Source organism: Pelophylax lessonae (genome assembly GCF_965119305.1).
Source record: "Pelophylax lessonae genome assembly, chromosome: 2".
Taxonomy (NCBI): domain Eukaryota; kingdom Metazoa; phylum Chordata; class Amphibia; order Anura; family Ranidae; genus Pelophylax; species Pelophylax lessonae.
The window spans coordinates 461,952,086-461,973,417 of record NC_138769.1 but is presented as its reverse complement, the minus strand read 5'-3'; the positions used below and the strand labels follow the sequence as shown (position 1 = coordinate 461,973,417).

The following is a 21,332-nucleotide window of genomic DNA, read 5'->3' as shown; positions in this document are numbered from 1 at the left end:
TAGAATAGCACGCAAGACCTAGAAAAGTATTTAAATAGTTTTAAAACTCTAGTATTATTGAAAAATAAGATATTTACAAGAACAAGATACATATTTTGCTTTAAAGCGGAACTAAAGTCCCACAATTAAACATTTCTAAAAGTCTATTTTATATAGCGTTTACGCAGCGCTTTACATACTGCCCATTCACATCAGTCCCTGCCCTCCAGGTGCTTACAGTGTAGGTCCCAATCTCCGATTCATATATACACACAAGCACACACTAGGGCATATTTTGATGGAAACCAATCAACCTACCAACATGTATTTGGAGTGTGGGAGGAAACTGAACTAAATAGAAGAAACCCACGCAAACACAGAGAGAACACACAAACTCCATGAAATTACTTTTTCAGCAGATGAGACATCGCAAGGCTTATTTGCCCCTAGCAATTTGTTATAAATCTTGGTATGCCAAGGACAGAGATGGGGATGGTGTATGCCAAGGACAGAGATGAGGATGGTTTATGCCAAGGACAGAGATGAGGATGGTGTAATCAGTGCTCACTCAGTGGACAAAGAGTCTGGACCCGTCATTGGTGGAGCAATGCACATAAGGCGGTAAGTGTGCCAAATGCATTCTTTATGGCAAGAGCCCCAACAGACTTTAGTTCTGCTTTAACTTATGAAACTATACTCTATTCTTAATTACTGTAGACTGATTGAATTAGATGCTGAGAGGAGATGATTTTATCAAAGTTTGAGCTTATTGTTGCGAAGCAACTCTAAAGCCGGCCATAGACGTTTCAATTCCAGTTCCTGCTGAACTGGCTGAGACTCGAACCATGTTTGGACAGGCTGAATGTACCCAAGTTGATTGATCGATCAGCTTGGGTACAACCAGTCTGTCCAATTTTACATAAGATCATTATATTTAGCAGCTGAAATTTGGTCAATAATCTGACTCCATGGCAAAAAGCTGAATAGAGTCCTCGCTGTGCTTTTATCTCCCTTTTAGGCGGTTGCATTTCAGGTCTTAGAATTACTTACACGAAAGGAAATATGTGTTAAACTGTCTCACCGCTTGATGTGTAATTTTTATCTTTTATTTTTCAGACATGGCACTTAATGTAACCATCTACCCAAACCTTAACTGGTCCTGGTGGCAAAGATTTTCAGAATGAGCTGATGTAAGCACCACTGCATTCGCGGTTGCTATCACAGAAATAGCATTAGTTGCTCTTCTATACCTATAAGAAAACAATATTACCTGGTCGTCCCAAGTGCTTTTTCTTCTCCAGGAAGCTAATCAAGGAGTGCTTATTTGTTGTGTTTGCCCACCAGTAAGGTATAGAAGGCCACAGGTACACATTTTTTAATGCCACATTGTTGTCATAGGAAACAATAACTTGGAATCCCTTCTTCCACATGTTCCTTAGTGTAGGTGGTTCCTAGACAAACAGTAAAGACAAGCATATGACTATTAGCAATTTCTTCCTTCAATCCAAAGGTTCAGTTGAAGCTCCTAAATATAGGCCTTTTGAGTGTGGCCAAAAAAAAAAACATTTCTAAAGCACTAACACAATCTACAAAATAGATTGGATATTTAGTGTTACTATAAGGAATGATTTCCTTAAAGAGGAATTTCACCCTGGCGTATGAAAACGAAAGGTCAGCTACAAATACAGTACTGTAGCTGCTTACTTTTAATAAACAGATACTTGTCTATGGAGTTCAGCACCATCTTCCGCACAGGTGATTCTTCTCTGGAGCCGCCATCTTGGATTTCGGACTTCCTGATATGCCAGCTCCCCACTGCACATGCAAGAGATCAAGCAGCAGAAGGTGACTAGTCCCTGGAGCCTCCAGGGATCTATGACGCCATTCTAAGAGGCTTTAGACGGGCCTGGGTAAGGATTGAGGATGTGGGAGAGTATAAAACAAAAAAAAACCCTGCAAGTTAGACAGAGGCTGAGGGGAGGAGAACGATAAGAGCAACTTTATTTTCAGATGAGGGTCTGCTTTAAAGACTACCATAGGTTCTATATATATATATATATATATATATATATATATATATATATATATATATATATATATATATACTCTTTTCTGACTAGGAAAAAAAGATACAATGTATATCTTTTTCTCCATTCAGAGGAGAAAGAGTACAAGGGAGTTTTACTGAGTGATCACTGTGATTCCTAATCACCCACTATCATATCGATCATTACCCCGTTGGCGCCAGCCACACGCAAATATGCAGCATCTCAGCAGGTGGGCCTAAGCGCCTAGTGGCCGCATATTTGCATGCATTGGTTTAAAGCTGTGCCGAGTGCACGCACCCTGCTCGTTACCGTTTCAGTTACCAGCGGCTAACGGAAGAATCACGATCGCTACTTAACTAAAGACTCCACCCTGCCTCCGGGCATCCTAAACCCCTTAAAGGGCTGGAGGTGTGTTTGGGGTCGTTATCATGTTGGAATACTGTCCTGCGGCCCAGTCTCCGAAGGGAGGGGATCATGCTCTACTTCATTATGTCACAGTACATGTTGGCATTCATGGTTCCCTCAATGAACTGTAGCTCCCCAGTGCTTGCAGCACTCATGTAGCCCCAGACCATGACACTCCCACCACCATGATTGACTGTAGGCAAGACACACTTGTCTTTGTACTCCTCACCTGGTTGCTGCCACACACGCTTGACACCATCTGAACCAAATACGTTTATTTTGGTCTTATCAGACCACAGGACATGGTTCCAGTAATCCATGTCCTTAGTCTGCTTGTCTTCAGCAAACTGTTTGCGGGCTTTCTTGTGCTTCCTTCTGGGACGACAGCAATGCAGACCAATTTGATGCAGTATGCGGCGTATATTCTGAGCACTGACAGGCTGACCCCCCCACCCCTTCAACCTCATCACCAATGCTCCCAGCACTCATACGTATATTTCCCAAAAACAACCTCTGGATATGACGCTGAGCACGTGCACTCCACTTCTTTGGTCAACCATGGCGAGGCCTGTTCTGAGTGGAACCTGTCCTGTTAAACTGCTGTATGGTCTTGGCCACTGTGCTGCAGCTCATTTTTTGGGTCTTGGCAATCTTCTTATAGTCTAGGTCATCTTTATGTAAAGAAACAATTCTTTTTTTCAGATCCTCAGTATTCTGTGCCATGAGATGCCATGTTGAACTTCCAGTGACAAGTATGAGAGAGTGAAAGAAATAACACCACATTTAACACAACTGCTTCCAATTCACACCTGAGACCTTGTAACACTAACGAGTCACATGACACCGGGGACGGAAAATGGCTAATTGGGCCCAATTTGGACATTTCCGCTTAGGGGTGTACTCACTTTTGTTGCCAGCGGTTTAGACATTAATGGCTGTGTGTTGACTTATTTTGAGGGGACAGAAAATTTACACTGTTATACAAGCTGTACACTCACTACTTAATGTTGTAGCAAAGTGTCATTTCTTCAGTGTTGTCACATGAAAAGATATAATAAATTATTTACAAAAATGTGAGGGGTGTACTCACTTTTGTGAGATACTGTACACTATATTACCAAATGTATTGGGACACCTGCCTTTACACGCACATGAACTTTAATGGCATCCCAGTCTTAAGCTGGATACACACTATCCAACTTTTGTGGTTAGATTTCCTTCAGATTTACCTTTTCTATGTAGTGAAAGGGCCTGTCAGATTACATATTATATGGTTTTGGTAAGTCTAAAGGAAAAAGTCTTCAGAAAATCTTATAGTGTGTATGGCCCATAAGTCTGTAGGGTTCAATATTAAGTTGGCCCACCCTTTGAAGCTATACCAGCTTCAACTCTTCTGGGAAGGCTGCCCACAAGGTTTAGGAGTGTGTCTATAGGAATACCTTTGGAACGAATTAGAGTGCAGATTGCGAGCCAGGCATTCTTGTCCAACCTCAGTGCCTGACCTCACAAATGCGCTTCTAGAAGAATAGTCAAACATTCCCATAGACGTACTCCTAAATCTTGTGGACAGCCTTCCCAGAAGAGTTGAAGCTGGTATAGCTGCAAAGGGTGGGGCTAACTCAATATTGAACCCTATGGACTAAGACTGGGATGCCATTAAAGTTCATGTGCATGTAAAGGCAGGTGTCCCAATACTTTTGGTAATATAGTGCACATATTTAACCATTTGCCAACCACTAGCAGTACATATACTGCACCCGGTCGGCTCCATTGCGCGAAACGACATACCTGTATACCTACCTGATTGGCCAGAAGGGGAGCCAATCAGCGGGTCATGATGTGATGTCGGCCGGTCACCCGCGATCGCTCCCCAGAGAGACAGAATGGTGGTCTGCCAATGTAAACAAGGCAGAATGCCATTCTGTCACAAATGAACACAGGGATATTGTGTTCCTGCTATTCAGGAACAAGGATTTCTCTGTCGCTCATTGACAGACGTAGTCCTCGTTGATTAATAACAACTCGGGTTATGCTGCCCTCTACAGGAGTAGGACTAGACAGGAAAGAAAACGTTCTGGCCACACCCTAGGGGCAGTCCCAGAGGGTATATCCTCTCACTTCCTGCTACAGCAAATCAGTTTTTTTTCTGTCTAGTTAGGAGTAAGGACCTAGATACCTTGCTGGGATCTTCGGTCCTGGCAGGATTTTTTTCTTAGAAGATTTTTAGACAGCTTTTTTTCTCCAGTGTTCCTGTGAGATCTTCAAGCAAGAAAGCTGGAACTGGGCGACGGGCTGGATGTTGAGATCCAGTGGTCACCCCAGTTCAGCCTACGAGCGCGTGCAGGCCATAGCTCCGCGCTGGGTCGGCCGCGACATAGTCCCACTGGACGGGGACTGACCCTGCGAGTTAAACGTCTCGCTGAAACGCCAATGGCAACGCCAATGGCCATGAGTCACGGCGTCCGTATTGGTCGACAGCCCTCCCACCCCGGTGGAGAGGGGTACTGTCAGGAGTTGGCGCCCGCCTGGTTCCGGTATGGTGAGTAGTATGTTCCCCCTTTTCCCCCTGACGGGTTTTGTGGTGAACGCGGGCCCCTCTCTGAAATGGTAAGGATGGGTCTCCCCTCTATCCTATAACATGTCACAGATCCCCCTATTTGAGTGTGATTTTTGTGAACAAGTAACCAGGAGGCTTGGTTTGGGAGCTGACAATCTAATGTCATTTCAAAACTGTTAAGATGACTGAAGTCAGTGGCAATACTAGAATATTACTGTGGTAGCATAAGGTATCCTACCTGTCAGAGGTGTTCACAGGGCGATGTCTATGCATGTATAACTGCAGTCCAGATCGCATTCCTCCAGCAAGGGCAGGTATGGACCGCATGCGGCCCACCAGAGTCCGGTACCGCCGGCCAGGCTGATCACCATCCAGGGTGAAGTTTGGGGGGCCGATGCACTCCCACAGGCCGCTAGGCCGTATACAGCATCCCGCAGGCCGCTGCTAAGCCGCCGCTATCCTAACAGGCCGCTGCCATTTTCTTGCAGAGCACACGAGGCTGCCATATTGGCGTAGCCTCGTGTCTCCAACATGGGGGCGGCCATGTTTGAGGTGACCAAACACCTCATGGAGCCAGGGGGAGGCGCCGGTAGGCGTGTTAAGGGGCGGAGCCGCCTCCTTTACCCAGGAAATAGGGCCAAAGACTTCCTGTCTGTAACAGGACAGCACTGAGCAAGCTGATGAAAACTTCTGTGCATCAGGGATGAGCCTTGGGGTCTCTCTCTCTCTCTGTGGGGTCCAAAAAGGCAGGTAACACTGAGGGGCGCTGTTGCGACTGGAGGACACAAAAAAACAAAAAAAAAAAGTTTTTTACTTTGTCATTTTTTGTCGCTGGCAAGTGTCTTGTATAATCATTGACCCTGCCGCATAGGTATCCCCACCTGATCCCCTCAAGGTGGCCGCAGGACCCTCCAGTACCCCACTTGTTTTTAATGCATTATCGGCAGTTTTGGAGTCTTTGGTATCCCGGGTGGAGGTGGCCTGTCAGGGACGGGGGTCAAGAAGCGACCCCCGCCTACCCCTATTGTTTATCTGATACTTCAGATACGGATTCGGAGCTGGTCAATGCAGCTGCAGGTCCCTCTTATGGGGCTGTTGTCTCAGGTAATGTCTCCTCAGCAGTGAGGAGAACGTTTCTGCCTCCGCCATAGCACAAGAGTGGTGGATGCACTAGTTGTGTCCGTCCGGGAAACCTTTGGTCTTGAGGTTATACCGGCAGAGGTAGCTGAGACTGAAATTCCTTTTTGGTACTTGTTAGCCTACCAAAAGGGCGAAGGATTTTCCTTTACCCAAATGGGGTCGTTTTGAAACGAACCCCTGTTATTTCCTAATGCATGGCTAGGCGCTATCCGTTTGAGGAATCCCTCTTTAAAGGATAGACGGTACCACCTGCTGTCTTGCCACAGACTGTTAGGTTAAAGAGGACCTCGTAGCCAACGAGTACCTTCCCTTTCTGATCATAAGGAGTTGTTCGTTCCGCGAGGGCGGGCGATAAGGCGAAGCCCTCCAAAGCCCCTTTAGAGCGGTTTCAAAGGGCGCTGGTCGGCTAAACAAAAAGTCCGGCTCAGCCAAGCCTGAAAAATACAGCCTGATGCGCCCCTACCCATCTCTGGAGTGGGGGGACGTCTTCACCGGTTTCCGGATCCATGGCTTGCCGGAACCCCAGACTAAGGGGTTCGCGAGGTCATACGGTCAGGATACAGGATCGAGTTTCGATCACTTCCACCGGTGCGATTCTTCCCTTCTAACATTGAACGGTTTCAGGGGTTCTATTCGAACCTGTTCACAATGCCCAGGAAAGAGGGCAAGGTGCGTCCAATTTCTGGACTTGGGGAAAAATAGAGTCCATCCGAACAGTGGTGGCCTCCCTGCATCAGGGGGATTCCTGGCGTCCATAGACATTTAAGATGCCTATCTTTATATCCCCATCATCGCAGGACATCAGCGTTTTTCTTCGCTTTCCCACATCCCTGGTTCCCACCAGGAGACTGAACTATCTGGGCCTAAGGTTGGATACATCCTGCGCAAGAGGTTTTCTCCTTGCGGAGAAACTCCAGAAGGTTCAGTCAACGATTCGGATGTTGCTGTCCGTCAATTGGCTGGGACGGATGGTGGCCTTCTTAGAGGCAGTACCGTATACCCAGTCTCATACCCGAATTCTCCTGAAAGAGATTCTTTTCTTATGGAATCAGAATTCCGATTTCCTGGACAATCGGATCCGGTTGGGCGAGCGGACCAGGGAGCCTCCGATGCTCAACCAGGGGAAGTCATTCCTTCCGATAGTATCCAGGTTACCAATAGGGTATCGGAACTGAGAGCGATCAGATTTTGTCTGATTTACTGGACCGAGCAGCTCTAGAGCAGCCCGATTCGGATCCAATTGACTGCGGGAACTTCTTCGCAGGATAGAGGTGGAGGGAAGGGAATTCCAGTTATTCTGGAAATTCCGGACTGACCTCGTCGAGCCTGGTACGCCGACTTGGTGAGGCTAGTCGCGGACGCTCCTTGGAGACTTCCTCTCAGGGAGGATTTGCGGTCTCAGGGACCGATCTTCCATCTTGCTTTACGCTGGCTTAATGGCCTGGCCATTGAGACCCAGGTACTGAAGGACAAGGGAGTGTCAGCTTCAGTTATTCCTACCTCTAGTTAAAGCAAGGAAAGCGACTTCCAGCACATGGAAGTCTTATATTTGCGTGGTGTGAATCTCTTGGATTTTCCCCACATACCTATTCGGTGATCCGAATCTTGTTCTTTCTGCAACAAGGGGTTGAGCAGAAATTGTCCTTGAGCACTATCAAGGGTCAGGTTTCAGCGTTAGCAATCTTCTTTCAGAAACCTTTGGCTAATCATTCCTTGGTGCGGAATTTCATCCAAGGGGTGCGACATCTGGCTCCGCCAGTGCGTGCACCCTTACCGCCTGGGAGCTTAATTTAGTGTTGTCAGTTCTTCAGAAACTTCTTTTTGAAGATATTAGGGAGATTCCCTTGCTTACATTATCCCAGAAGGTGGCCTTCTTGGTGGCCATTACTTCTGCACGCAGGGTGTCAGAACTGGCTGCATTATCATGCCATTCCCCATTTCTGGTGGTTCATAGGGATAAGGTGGTTCTTCTTCCGAATCCATCCTTCCTTCCTAAAGTGGTTTCAGAGTTTTAATCTGAAAAAAAATATTGTGTTACCTTCCCCGTGTCCTAAGACTAGCCATCCTTGGGAGTTGCATTACACTCCTTGGATGGGGTTCAGAAGGATACACTTGACTACTACGAACTTGTTTTCGTAAGACGGACTCACTTTTTGTGATCACGGATAGCCCTTGAAGGGGGTTGCCTGTGTCTGCCGCGACCATATCTAGATGGATCAGTCAGACGGTGGTACAGGCTTATTCTATTAAGGGTCGGAATCCTCCGTTCCCTGTTAAGGCGCACTCTACTCGGGCGCCTAGTGTCTCCTGGGTCTTCCGCCATCAGGAAGAAATCAGGGCGGCTAAAATAGAACACGAGAGACATATAGCGGAGGAGAGTAAAAAGAACCCCAAGAAGTTCTTTAAGTATATAAACAGTAAGAAAGCGAGGTCAGAACACATTGGCCCCATAAAAGATGATAAAGGAAAAATGGCCACAGAGGACAGAGAAAAGGCGGAAGTGTTAAATTTCTTTTCTTCAGTCTTCACAAAGGAATCGGGGGGCTACACGAACCTTGCTTGTAAGGCCGAACTAAATAATACACCTCAGGAAGTGCCGCCATGGCTAACAGAGGATAGACTTAGAGCTAAACTAGAGAAACTTAACATAAATAAATCCCCGGGACCGGATGGCTTGCACCCGAGGGTTCTTAATGAGCTCAGCCAGGTGATTGCCAGACCATTATTCTTGATCTTTAAGGATAGTTTACAGACGGGTATGGTGCCAGCTGATTGAAAAAAAGCCAACGTGGTACCAATATTTAAAAAGGGGCCGAGATATATCCCGGGTAACTATAGGCCGGTCAGCCTAACATCAGTAGTCTGCAAAATTTTGGAGGGGATGATAAGGGACCACATACAAGACTTTAGTAATGAAAACGGTATTATAAGTAGTAATCAGCATGGATTCATGAAAAATCGTTCGTGCCAATCTATTAACCTTCTACGATGAAGTGAGCTGCCACCTAGATAAAGGTAAGCCTGTGGATGTGGTGTATCTGGACTTTGCAAAGGCCTTTGACACCATTCCCCACAAACGCTTACTGTACAAACTAAGGAAGGTAGGTATGGACCATAAAGGTGAGTACCTGGATAGAGAACTGGCTCCAGGGGAGAGTACAGAGGGTGGTGATTAATGGGGAGTACTCGGATTGGGCGGGTGTGGAAAGTGGTGGTACAGGGTTCTGTCCTGGGACCAATCCTGTTTAATTTATTCATAAATGATCTAGAGGAGGGGATATCTAGTACAATCTCAGTATTTGCAGATGATACTAAATTAGGCTTGCCAATATCTTCTATGCAGGATGTGGAAACCTTGCAAGAGGACCTGAACAAAATAACGGGGTGGGCAACTACATGGCAGATGAGATTTAATGTTGAAAAATGTAAAGTAATGCACTTGGGGGCCAGAAACCAGAAAGCAAGCTACTCACTAGGGGGGGAACCTCTGGGTGAGTCTAGGATGGAAAAGGACTTGGGGGTACTGGTAGACAACAGGCTTGGCAGTGGCATGCAATGCCAAGCCGCCGCAAGCAAAGCCAACAGAATACTGGGTTGTATAAAAAAGGGGATTCACTCCAGAAATAAAGAGATTATTCTCCCACTCTACAAGACTCTGGTCCGGCCACATCTGGAGTATGCTGTCCAGTTCTGGGCACCGGTCCTCAGGAAGGATGTGCTGGAACTGGAGAAAGTCCAGAGAAGGGCAACAAAAATAATTAGGGGAATGGAGGACAGCAGCTATGAGGAAAGACTACAAGCACTGAACCTATTCTCTCTGGAGAAGAGAAGATTGAGGGGGGATATGATATCAATGTACAAATACTGTACTGGCGACCCGAGCATAAGGAACAAACTATTCAGAGAGAGGAGATACAATAGTGGCCACTCACTAAAACTTGCGGTTTAACCTTAAAGTGCGTAAGGGGTTCTTCACTGTAAGAGCGGTAAGGATGTGGAATTCTCTTCCACAAGCAGTCGTATCAGCAGGGAGCATTGATAGTTTCAAAAAACTATTAGATGGACACCTTAAAGACCACAACATACAGGGGTATACAATGTACAGTTAATAGCAAACATACACACACATCATAGGTTGAACTGGATGGACTGATGTCTTTTTTCAACCTCACTAACTATGTAACTATGTAAGGCGTCAGCGATCCAGGTTTTCGAGGCGATGACTTTATCGTCGGTTCATACCTTTACAACATTTTATAAAGTTGATGTGATGGCATCGTCAGATGCCTCTTTTGGCCACAAGGTTCTGCAGGCCGCAATCTGAGGAGACTGTTGGTCTACCTCAAGGGTTTGTTGGGTGTTTCACTTAGGTCTCATCTTTTTGCTCGATGAGTCCTTGATGCTTCTGGTTGGCTCTGGTTGGGCCTTCTGGATTTTGATTTCTGTCATCCCACCCCTCATTTGTGGTACTGCTTTGGGACGTCCCGAGTTGTTATTAATCAACGAGGACTACGTCTGTCAATGAGCGACAGAGAAAAATGGATTTTTGTAAAATCTTACCGTAAAATCCTTTTCTCTTAAGCTCACTGACAGACGTAGTACCCGCCCCTCTGTTTTGAGTTGGGTTGGGTTAAATTCTCTAAACACTGCTTTGTGACATAACTGATTTGCTGTAGCAGGAAGTGAGAGGATATACCCTCTGGGACTGCCCCTAGGGTGTGGCCAGAACGTTTTCTTTCCTGTCTAGTCCTACTCCTGTAGAGGGCAGCATAACCCGAGTTGTTATTAATCAACGAGGACTACGTCTGTCAATGAGCTTAAGAGAAAAGGATTTTACGGTAAGATTTTACAAAAATCCATTTTTCTGTGTTCATCTAGTGAGTCCATCCCCCACACAGTTAGAAAGCATCCCCCAGGGACACACTTAACCCCTTGTTAGCCCCTGGTGTTAACCCCTTCCCTGCCAGTGTCATTAGTACAGCAACAGTGCATATTTTTAGCACTGGTTACTGTGTAGTAATGTCACTGGTCCCCTCAAAAGTGTCAGTTAGGTGTTCGATCTGTCTGACGCAATGTCGCAGTACTGCTGAAAATCGCTGATCGCCGCCATTACTAGTAAAAAAAAAAATTATAAAAATGCCATAAATATATATCCCATAGTTTGTAGACGCAATATATTTTGTGTAAACCAATCAATATAAACTTATTGGGATTTTTTTTTAATACCAAAAAAAATAGATTTTTCAATAATTTTTTTGATTGGCTGTGTTTTTATAGCAGAAAGTAAAAAATATTGTTTTTTCAGAATTGTCGCTCATTATTTGTTTATAGCGTAAAAAAAAAAAAAAAAACGCAGGGGTGATCAAATATCACCAAATATTTGTGGGAAAAAAAAGGACAGCAGTTTTATTTGGGTACAGCATTGCAGGACCGTGCAATTGTCCGTTGAAGTAATGAAATGCCGTATCGCAAAAAATGGCCTGGTCATTAAGGGGGTAAAACCTTCTGGTCCAGAAGTGGTTAAGCCTGGGGCAAACGGTTTAAATAATGTTGGTCACACACCAACTGCATTTCAGATCACAGACTTCCCCAACTGCTAAATGTTAGGAGTGTCCACCAGATTGTGTACAATTTGAATGTAATGTTTAGGCAGGCCCTCGCGCTGCCTAGTTTTGTTGATCAGATAAAATTAGCACTGCTGTAATCTTTATATTATGAAAAAGAGCAATAAGAATTTTGCAGCATAACTATTAAAAGTTTGTTCGCTCAAAAACTCAGCGGACACTACTGACCCTGCTACTCTATTACGCCCATAGGGCACTAATAATCTTATTCTGCAAAAAGCCTACCACACCTAATGTCTCCTACTGGAAGGGTTTGATCAATAAAATGTTGCCGCTCTATAGAGCTAAGAATCAAAGTAGTGGTTATCTCAGGAAGTTTGGGAGGGTCTGGCAGATCTGGCTTGATAATCCTGCAGCCATTGCTTGGACTCCCTGGGGATAGGATGACTTAAAGCGGAGTTCCAGCCATTTACTCACCTGTCCAACGGTCCAGCGATGCGGCCGCCGGAAGCCTCGATCCTCTCCCTCGGCGCCGGCATCACTGCTGTGGGCACCCGGCTGTTACAGTTTGCGGCTTCACAGCCGGGTACCCACTGCGCATGCGCGAGTCGCGCTGCGCGCCGTGATTGGCCGGCAATCTTCTGGGACCTCTGACGTGTCCCAGAAGATTGCAGGGAGGGAGGGGGAGAGGAGAACTTCCGCTCAGGGCGCCGCGGCGCTCCGAGCGGAAGTGGGAGCAGGTACCTGTCAAAACTAGGTACCCGCTCCCCCCCCCAAAAAATGACATGCCAAATGTGGCATGTCGGGGGGTCAGGACTCCCTAAAGCGGAAGTTCCACTTTTGGGTGGAACTCCGCTTTAAGTATACTTGTTGGAATGGCTGCTGGTCACCAGGGGTGTCATGTGGATGTTTATGTCCTCCTTACCTGGTGGTGCGGGGTCCCTACCCGATCCCAATCCGCGTCATTGCTCCTGGGTCTGCATTAGCTTGAGATGCTCTCCCCTGACGATATGTGCTCTGATTGCCTTTACCAATATCATAAGTACTTTTTTTTAGGTATTTTGTCATAATACTCTAGTGTACGAACATGATTTGTGCTCTTGAGGGACATGGTATTGTTTATTTTTTGATAATGAGGGACATTCTTCATGGGGTAATGCCTGGTGGGGGGGGGGGGGGTACTGAATTTCCCTTTTTGTGAAAAAATAAAAATAAAAATTCTGCGGGAATAAAATAGAGGCAGCAATATTAAAACATATCTTCACACATCTTCAGAAGAGCTCTAGGAGCACTGAACCCTGGAACTCAAATTTGTAGATTCCAGCCATTGAATATAAGGATGCCACAGGTTTTGATGCTTCTAGTGCAATCCTGAAGATGTGTGAAGGTATGTTCAGGCACCCCTGGATGCACATATTTTATTCCTGTGCCTGGTTTATCACCTTTAAAACCAGAATCACACAGGAATGCGATCCACGTTCCTGTGCAATCCCTTGCAGTGCGAATAGGAACTCATACATTTGAATGGGCTGCAAATCACTCCAGATAGCACAAAAAGTAGTCAATGTCTACTTTTGAAAAGCTCACCGCAAGAGATCGCATGGTACTGCAGTACCATGCGATCTGGTGCTGGCAAACGCACTGTGTTTACAATCTGCATTTGGGGTGCCATTCACAACATATTGGCACCCGCAGCAGATCACAAAGGCAATGCGTTTTGAATGCAGTGCAGGAAACACACACCTTTTGTTCTGGTGAGAATGGCCCTTACAAATTAAATGTAGACTAAGCGTAATCTGCGATTTCCTGTTATTCCAATACCATATGCTATTAGCAACCAAATAGATCAGAATATCAGGTATTAGTTAGATGTCTTATGGCACTTTTCCACTGCAAGTACCGGCTAGTACCGGCTCGGCTCTACTCGGCCCTGCTTGGCCCGGTTTGCTTTTCCACTGCGGTACCGCATGGTATAGTGTCGGAACGGTTCGGTACGGTACGGTATAGGTTTGCTTTTCCACTAAAGTAGTACTAAAGTTAAGTGGGTGGGATAACAACGGGTGGGTGTGATTCTCTGACCAATCAGTGGCTAGTAGTGACTGCATGCAAAGGATTGTGGGATATGGTACCAGTTTGGTACCTGTTGGAACCACAATCGAGTAGGTACTGTTTTTTCAGAGCCGTACCGTACCGTTCGGTTCCATGCAGTGGAAAAGCAAACCTATACCGTACCGTACCGAACCGTTCCGACCCTATACCATGCGGTACCGCAGTGGAAAAGCACAAAAGCGTGCCGAGCCGATACGGTTCTATGCAGTGGAAAAGCGCCATAAAATATTTAGTTATCTTAAGTACAGTGATTAAGGCCCCTTTCACACGGGCAATCCGATCCGATTCGCCTGTCAGTTTTTTAGGCGGATCTGATCAGATGCCCCATGCAGCCCTATGGGGCAGCGGATGTCAGCGGAGACATGTCCGCTGACAACCGCTGCTCTCCGATCCTGTCCCTGAAATCCAGACGGATGGAAACCCTATTTTCCATCCGTCTGGAGGATCGGATCGGATGGGAACGGACAGGCGGTCTGTTCTCATCCGATCTCCCCATAGAGGACAGCGGGGATCTGACATCTCCGTCTCCGCACACAGCGTGGAGAGGGAGCTGTCATCCACCTGCTCAGCGGGGATCGGCGGATTGATGCCCCGCTGAGCAGAACAGACCCTGTCAGGCGCACCGCCCGTGTGAAAGGGGCCTAAGTTGTTTCTGCATCAAAAAAAGTGATTCTCAAAACTGGAAAGAGCCTACTTAGACAGAAGCAAGGGAAATTTAAATATGAGTTTCTTTAAATTCCTTACATGTATTGGACATAACTTGGATCCAAATATCCTCTGTATGCAGCTAATTAGATGCATATGGTGTACTGGGGACATTGATTGTAGGTTACGACATGCTAGGATGAGTATCTCCTTTGGGTTGTTTGTCATCCAGTCTGAGATCTCATTCAGAATTTCCTAAGGTAGGGAAAAGCAACAAATAATTATACAAATATACAGATTTTTTTTTTTTTTTAATTTTCTATTTAAAGAGAACAGTTTTAATTGCAATTTAGCAAACAATACTTCCAGGTGAATACTTTAATATACTTTAAATTGTAAATATGAGCCTTACAGTTATAAAAATGTAATTTCTCTATGTTGACGCCTTCTGAGGGGAAACGCGTCGGGCGGAGCCAGCCAAGCCGTCACCACGCACGAACCGCACGGCCGGTGGCCGTGCTTCAAATGTCTGTTTTTTCAAGAGTTTGATGTAAGTACAACATTTTAATAAATTTGCTTTTATGTGGAAAATAATGCACTATCAGTCCTTTTCTTTCCAATAGTGAGTCGGGATCTCCTGAGTTTGAGCAAATCGATTTCCACCTAGCCCTCTCTGTGAAGCATTTCCAAAGGTTGATCGATTGCTGGAGCATAGCGGGACACCTAGTTTAACCCATCTGGTGATCCCTGCTGAGTCCTCTTTGGGGAGCTCTCCAAAGGCTGTGTGATTGCCCGTTTTTGGTAAGCGGCCATCTTTTTTTGAGCACCTTGGGATGCATGCAGCACTCGGAGGAGATCATCATTGATATCTTGCACAGTTGGCTTTATGCAGAGACTGTTTTATTTGCCATTTTTTAATGGGACTTTTTATAAGCCACTTAATTGCTTTGGCTCTTTATCACTGTGATCTATAATAGTATCATTAATGCTTATGAGAATTTTTTCACTTTATCATTTTTGTATGTGTCACAGTTTTGTTTGTTATAACATGAATATTTCTAGAAGTAATAAGGATTTTTTTTATCTTGTCACAGTTAATTGATTATCACAGGGTGTCTCACGTTTCACATGTCACATTTTTTGAGTTTCTGATAGCGCACTTGTTTCTTTCTCTTTTTATAAAGTAAATATATTTGTTCAAATGATTTCTATAGGAAATCATGATCTGGTTTCTGCTCTAATTACAGTAAGTAAGCAGTCACTTACCTCCACTGTCAAAAACGTAAACAATCCATGTACAAAATAGAGGTTTGGAGAAGGAATGTCGGGCCTGTGAGCTATTCGAAGATCGAGGTATCTTATACCAGCATCAAGCTGCTGAGCAACAGTTAAAGTCTATAAAATGTACAAAAACAATTTACACATTTTTTACCAATACAAGCGAATTTATATTAAAAGACAGATTTCTAGTATATCAGAACAATGCCCTGGAATAGTAAAAGTTAGGTTTACTTTATGATAATGTCCCCCTGGAACAAGACCAGTTATTTTACAAGTCCTAACAAAGGCAGAACTGAATACCCGCCAGCCAAATTTCCTGGATTCAGCTGTATTTTGTAACGCTTGTGAACACATACAACTCTAAAGCCGGTCATAGATGGAGTGTGGTTGCAGGAAAGAAAATCGCTCGATTACCCCATCAACACAGAGTGTTGATGGGGGAATCCCTCCCGAAGAGCGATTGTGTTCTCCCTGCAGGAATAAACAGCGATTACTGCTAGTGGATATATTAGCTGCTAACAATAATCGCATGTACAATCCAACAGGCTGGTTGTACCCAAGCTGATCTATCAACTTGGGTACAATCAGCCTACCCATACATGGTTCGAATCTCGGCCGGTCCCTGCTGAACTGGCTGAGATTCTTATCTTCTCTGGCTAACTTAACTCTGACTTTAAATAGGAATCAACAGTAGACGTCTCCTTATATTTGATAAAGCTATTATTTTACTAATTAAGGATTCTTGTAGAGGAGAAAGTATAGCATATGAGAACATTTTCTCACCCATACACTCCTGTTTATGTCAACAGCGAAGCATATTCCAGCAGATCTGTGCACAGTCATTCATGTCTATGAGAGGTTGTCCTGGTGAGGGGGGGGGGCGGGGGGGCACTGGAATTTACATTGCATAGGCTCAGTCACCCATGTGCAAGAGCCCTTAAATTGAATTTAACCTGAAGTTGGCACATATCATTTTAAGTTTTTCCTTTTCCCTGCTGGTACAAGAATTCTAAAGAAATTCTCAATTATTCTGCCATTTCAAAGTTCCTTATTTTTACTGATAAAGCGTTCTACAAAAGTGTTAAGAACAGTAAAGCATCCCTGCCATATTTCAATTGCTTACACCCTGCAGTCTTTGAGATGAGCAAAGGGCATCTTAAAATTTTACGATAACAGTGCTTCAATCTCTTGTAAATAAATTAACTCAACAATAAAGCGGAAGATAAGGCTAATAACAAGCATTTCTAATGCCTCGTACACACGTTCAGATAATCGTACGAAAAAAAGCGCTTTCGACTTGATCGCATGATAATCTGATCATTAGTAGCTTTCGACAGCCGATCACAACAGTTCGTCCAACAAAATCTGAAGGGACAAACACAAAAACTTCTGTTGTAAGATAGAGTAGCGAACGACAATCGTTTAATCAGTACACTATGCGTCCGCTAAAAATCGATAGACAAAGACCACGCATGATCAGAAACACTAAAATAACCCGGAAAAAGCCTTGCCATTGTTTTTGGTTTGCACTATCTGATACGTAGCTACGCAACCAGGAAGCTTTTACAGAATCGTAGGAATAAAATCATACGCTAAGACTCCTTTCACACTGAGGCGCTTCTAAACTGCCGGAAAAAGACTGAGCACTTTTCAGGCGCTTTTGAAGAACTTTTTAGGTGCTTTTTGGGCGCTTTATTAGAGCTTTTCAGGCCATTCATTTCAATAGAGAGGGGTGATTTTTTAGCACTCCAAAGATGCTGCTTGCAGGATTTTTTTCACTGCCCCTCCAGCGCATCGCCCCAGTGTGAAAGCATTCATTGATTTTAATGGGGATGGGTTTTCGTAAGCTTTTCAGGCGTTTTTTTTTTTTTTTGCGCCAAAGCGCAAGAAAAGTGCCTCAGTGTGAAAGGGGTCTAAGAATGCAGCCTCCCTCCTCCACCCTTATCCTTCATAAAAAAAGAGCAGTGTAAATGCCTTTTTTTAAATGGCTCTGGTGTTGTCACATGATCCAGCAGCTCTGACTCTGCTGTGTCAGAGAGCAGCTGCTGCAGGGGAGAGGATGGAGCACCAACAAGAAAGGGCAAGGGGAACCATTGTCGAGTGCTCCCTTACATAGAGGAGCCAGAGCTCTTGGCCGCACTTGAGCGGGTTAAAAAAAGTATATAAACTGATCTTTTTTATATAGGCTACGCATCATGCGCAGGAGGAGAGGGAAGCTGCATTTTTAAGAATTCTTATAATTAGCCTTTACTACTACATTAGGAGCAACATATAACAAAACTTGTATAGTTACATAGTTAGACAGAAAAAAAGACATAAGTCCTTCTAGTTTAACCAATAGAAAAAAAAATGCAAAACCTCCATATACACAATCCTATATCCACAGTTGATCCCAAGGAAGGCTGTAAAACCCCTATGAATTATGGTCCAATTTGCTCCAGCGGGCAAAATCTTTCCTGTTCCCCCAGGAGGCAATAGGATATTCCCTGGATTAACAATTTTCTTTAAATGTGCCTTTGTGTAATATTTGTCACAAGTTACAAATAATGGATAGTGTGTAGAATAGATTAGGTTCTTTGATTACACCCAACCCAGGGCCATCTTATCGAATGGGCACGCTGGGCAATTGCCCGGGGGCCCCACTTGCCCAGGGGGCCCCACCTGCCCAGCGACCCAGCCCCAGTCAATCATTAGTCCTGACTCCCGTGTGCGTCCCACCACCGAACTTAGCAGGTGGCAGGAGCCTGTCGGCCCTATGCTGCTGTCAGGCCACTTGGGCCGTGGAGAGGGAGCCCACAACTGCAGGAATGCCTGTCTGCCTCCACGGGAACAGGCATACACAGCCGCCAAACTCTGAAGCTGTCATTAGCCTGGCACTGCTGTACCAATAAATATCGCCTTTTTCGATGATAATTTGCAATTTTATTCTAACGGGGGATTGTGTAGGCAGGGCCCAGTGAACTGCATTGCCCGGGGGGCCTTTAATGCTCTTAAGATGGCACTGACCCAACCAACAGAATAAGCAGCAAGTGTCAACTCCCATGGTGCAGCTGACACGTTTGGACTGCCTTCTTTTTCTCAACATGTTCATTATTACATTCACAGCACAAGGTATTATTGATGACTCCAATTTAGCTTTGGACAGAATGGAAAAGTGTAAGTTTTTTTTTCTGTTGTCTGTGACCCCATTGGGAAAACTTCTTCTTACACTTTTTCCCTGTGATCACGAGAAAAAGACATAAACAGTAATCCCTCCAACAGGGACACGGAGAGCAATAAAACCCTGATAGAGGGTTCTAACTTTAAAAGACTACTAAAAAAATGTATAGCTGTGCTTCCATTAGGAAGATATGAGGTCATGCCCACTTTGGTTGGCATTGCTCTTTTTCATTACAGGCTTGAAAATACTTTTTCAAGTTTTACATTTCTGATGCAGAATTGGCACTCTAGGGAAATGAAAACCCAGTGATTAATGATCTCTGAATTTGTTAAGCAAGTCCATGGCTAGCAACCAATAAGGATACTGCCAGTGAAGGCTCTGGCCTGTGTGGTCTGTCCACATATAGTGTTGAGCGAACACGGACTGTATTATTCGTGTTCGTACCGAATAATTGGATTTTTTGTACCCGAACACGGACACGGACACTTTACTGTATGTTCGGGTAAAAATCCGTGTTCGGTCGTTTTATTTCCGGGTTTTGCATGCTTTGGCGCTCTTTTCATGGCGGGCTTTCAACAGCCAATCAACAATCGTTTAACTGGTGTGCCTTAAGCCATCCCAGCCATGCCTGCAAATGTCTCAGTAGCTGTGATTGGCCGTCTGAAGCATGTGACCAAGTCTTTATAAGTTCGAGGCAGCCGCAGCGGCGTCATTATGCTGCTTAGATTCAGGGACAGAGCACACATCAACGTGCTGGCTGCTGATTAGGGAAAGATAGGCAGGAAAAAACCATTTGTGTCCGGATAGAATTGAGGGACAGGTCGGAGTGTTTAGGCAGGGCGAGTTGTAGGCATTTTAGGGATAGAGTCTGCTGAATTATAGGGTCAGTGTCTTCTACAAACTACAATCGATATTGCTGTGTGGGGGGTGGGGTGAATCTGCACTCAATCCTGATCTACGATCTCTTCTCAATCCTGTTAGGGACAGAGTCTGCTGAATTTTAGGGAAACTGTGTTCTACAAACTACAATCGATATTGCTGTGTGGTGTGGGATTGGAGATAGGCAGGTGTCAGTGATCCACATCCATTTTTCTGTGTGTGAGCTGCAGTGAACACAATCTTTTTGGGCTGCAGTGAACACAATCTTTTTGGGCTGCAGTGAACACAATCTTTTTGGGCTGCAGTGAACACAATCTTTTTGGGCTGCAGTGAACACAATCTTTTTGGGCTGCAGTGAACACAATCTTTTTGGGGTGCAGTGAACAAAATCTTTTTGGGGTGCAGTGAACACAATCCTTTTTGGTGTGCAGTGAACACAATCTTTGTGGGGTGCAGTGAACAAAATCCTTTGTGGGGTGCAGTGAACACAATCTTTTTGGGGTGCAGTGAACAAAATCCTTTTTGGGGTGCAGTGAACAACATCCTTTTTGGGGTGCAGTGAACACAATCTTTTTGGGGTGCAGTGAACAAAATCCTTTGTGGGGTGCAGTGAACACAATCTTTTTGGGGTGGAGTGAACAACATCCTTTTTGGGGTGCAGTGAACAAAATCCTTTTTGGGGTGCAGTGAACAAAATCATTTTTGGGGTGCAGTGAACACAATCTTTTTGGGGTGCAGTGAACACAATCTTTGTGGGGTGCAGTGAACACAATCTTTTTGGGGTGGAGTGAACAACATCCTTTTTGGGGTGCAGTGAACAACATCCTTTTTGGGGTGCAGTGAACACAATCTTTTTGGGGTGCAGTGAACACAATCTTTGTGGGGTACAGTGAACAGAATCTTTGTGGGGTGCAGTGAACACAATCTTTGGGGGGTACAGTGAACACAATCTTTGTGAGGTGCAGTGAACACAATCTTTGTGGGGTGCAGTGAACACAATCATTGTGGGGTGCAGTGAACTCAATCTTTGTGGGGTACAGTGAACACAATCTCATACTTCTGAAGGTTTGAGGGTGCTGCCTGTTCCATACTCCCCCTACTCCTCATCTAGCCTTTTAGGGGTACAAACAATAGTAATTGGGGCCTAGTGTGGTTGTGTACGTGTGATATACATACACTTTTTTGGGATCATATTTTCTATTCCGCTATTTAATCAAAAACCTTTGGGGATCAGTTAAATTGGGGGATAGTCTGTGTTGGTACGTGTGAGAGAGATCCACCTTTCCAAGTTGTTGGGGTTCATCTCATACTTCTGAAGGTTTGAGGGTGCTGCCTGTTCCATACTCCCCCTACTCCTAGCCTTTTAGGGGTACAAACAATAGTAATTGGGGCCTAGTGTGGTTGTGTACGTGTGATATACATACACTTTTTTGGGATCATATTTTCTATTCCGCTATTTAATCAAAAACCTTTGGGGATCAGTTAAATTGGGGGATAGTCTGTGTTGGTACGTGTGAGAGAGATCCACCTTTCCAAGTTGTTGGGGTTCATCTCATACTTCTGAA

General features: G+C 44.9%; 1 protein-coding gene across 1 annotated transcript in view; it reads right to left on the bottom strand.

Annotated features, from left to right (window-relative positions):
• Positions 1-21,332, bottom strand: part of PLCXD1 (phosphatidylinositol specific phospholipase C X domain containing 1) — a 39,844-nt gene that overhangs the window by 491 nt on the left and 18,021 nt on the right. Inside the window, exons 3-5 of the mRNA XM_082246301.1 lie at positions 15,714-15,842; positions 14,547-14,702; positions 1,250-1,430 (exon numbers count right to left, since the gene is read on the bottom strand). Of these exons, the coding sequence (XP_082102427.1) occupies positions 1,250-1,430; positions 14,547-14,702; positions 15,714-15,842 (466 nt within the window). The remainder of the gene's footprint in view (positions 1-1,249; positions 1,431-14,546; positions 14,703-15,713; positions 15,843-21,332) is intronic.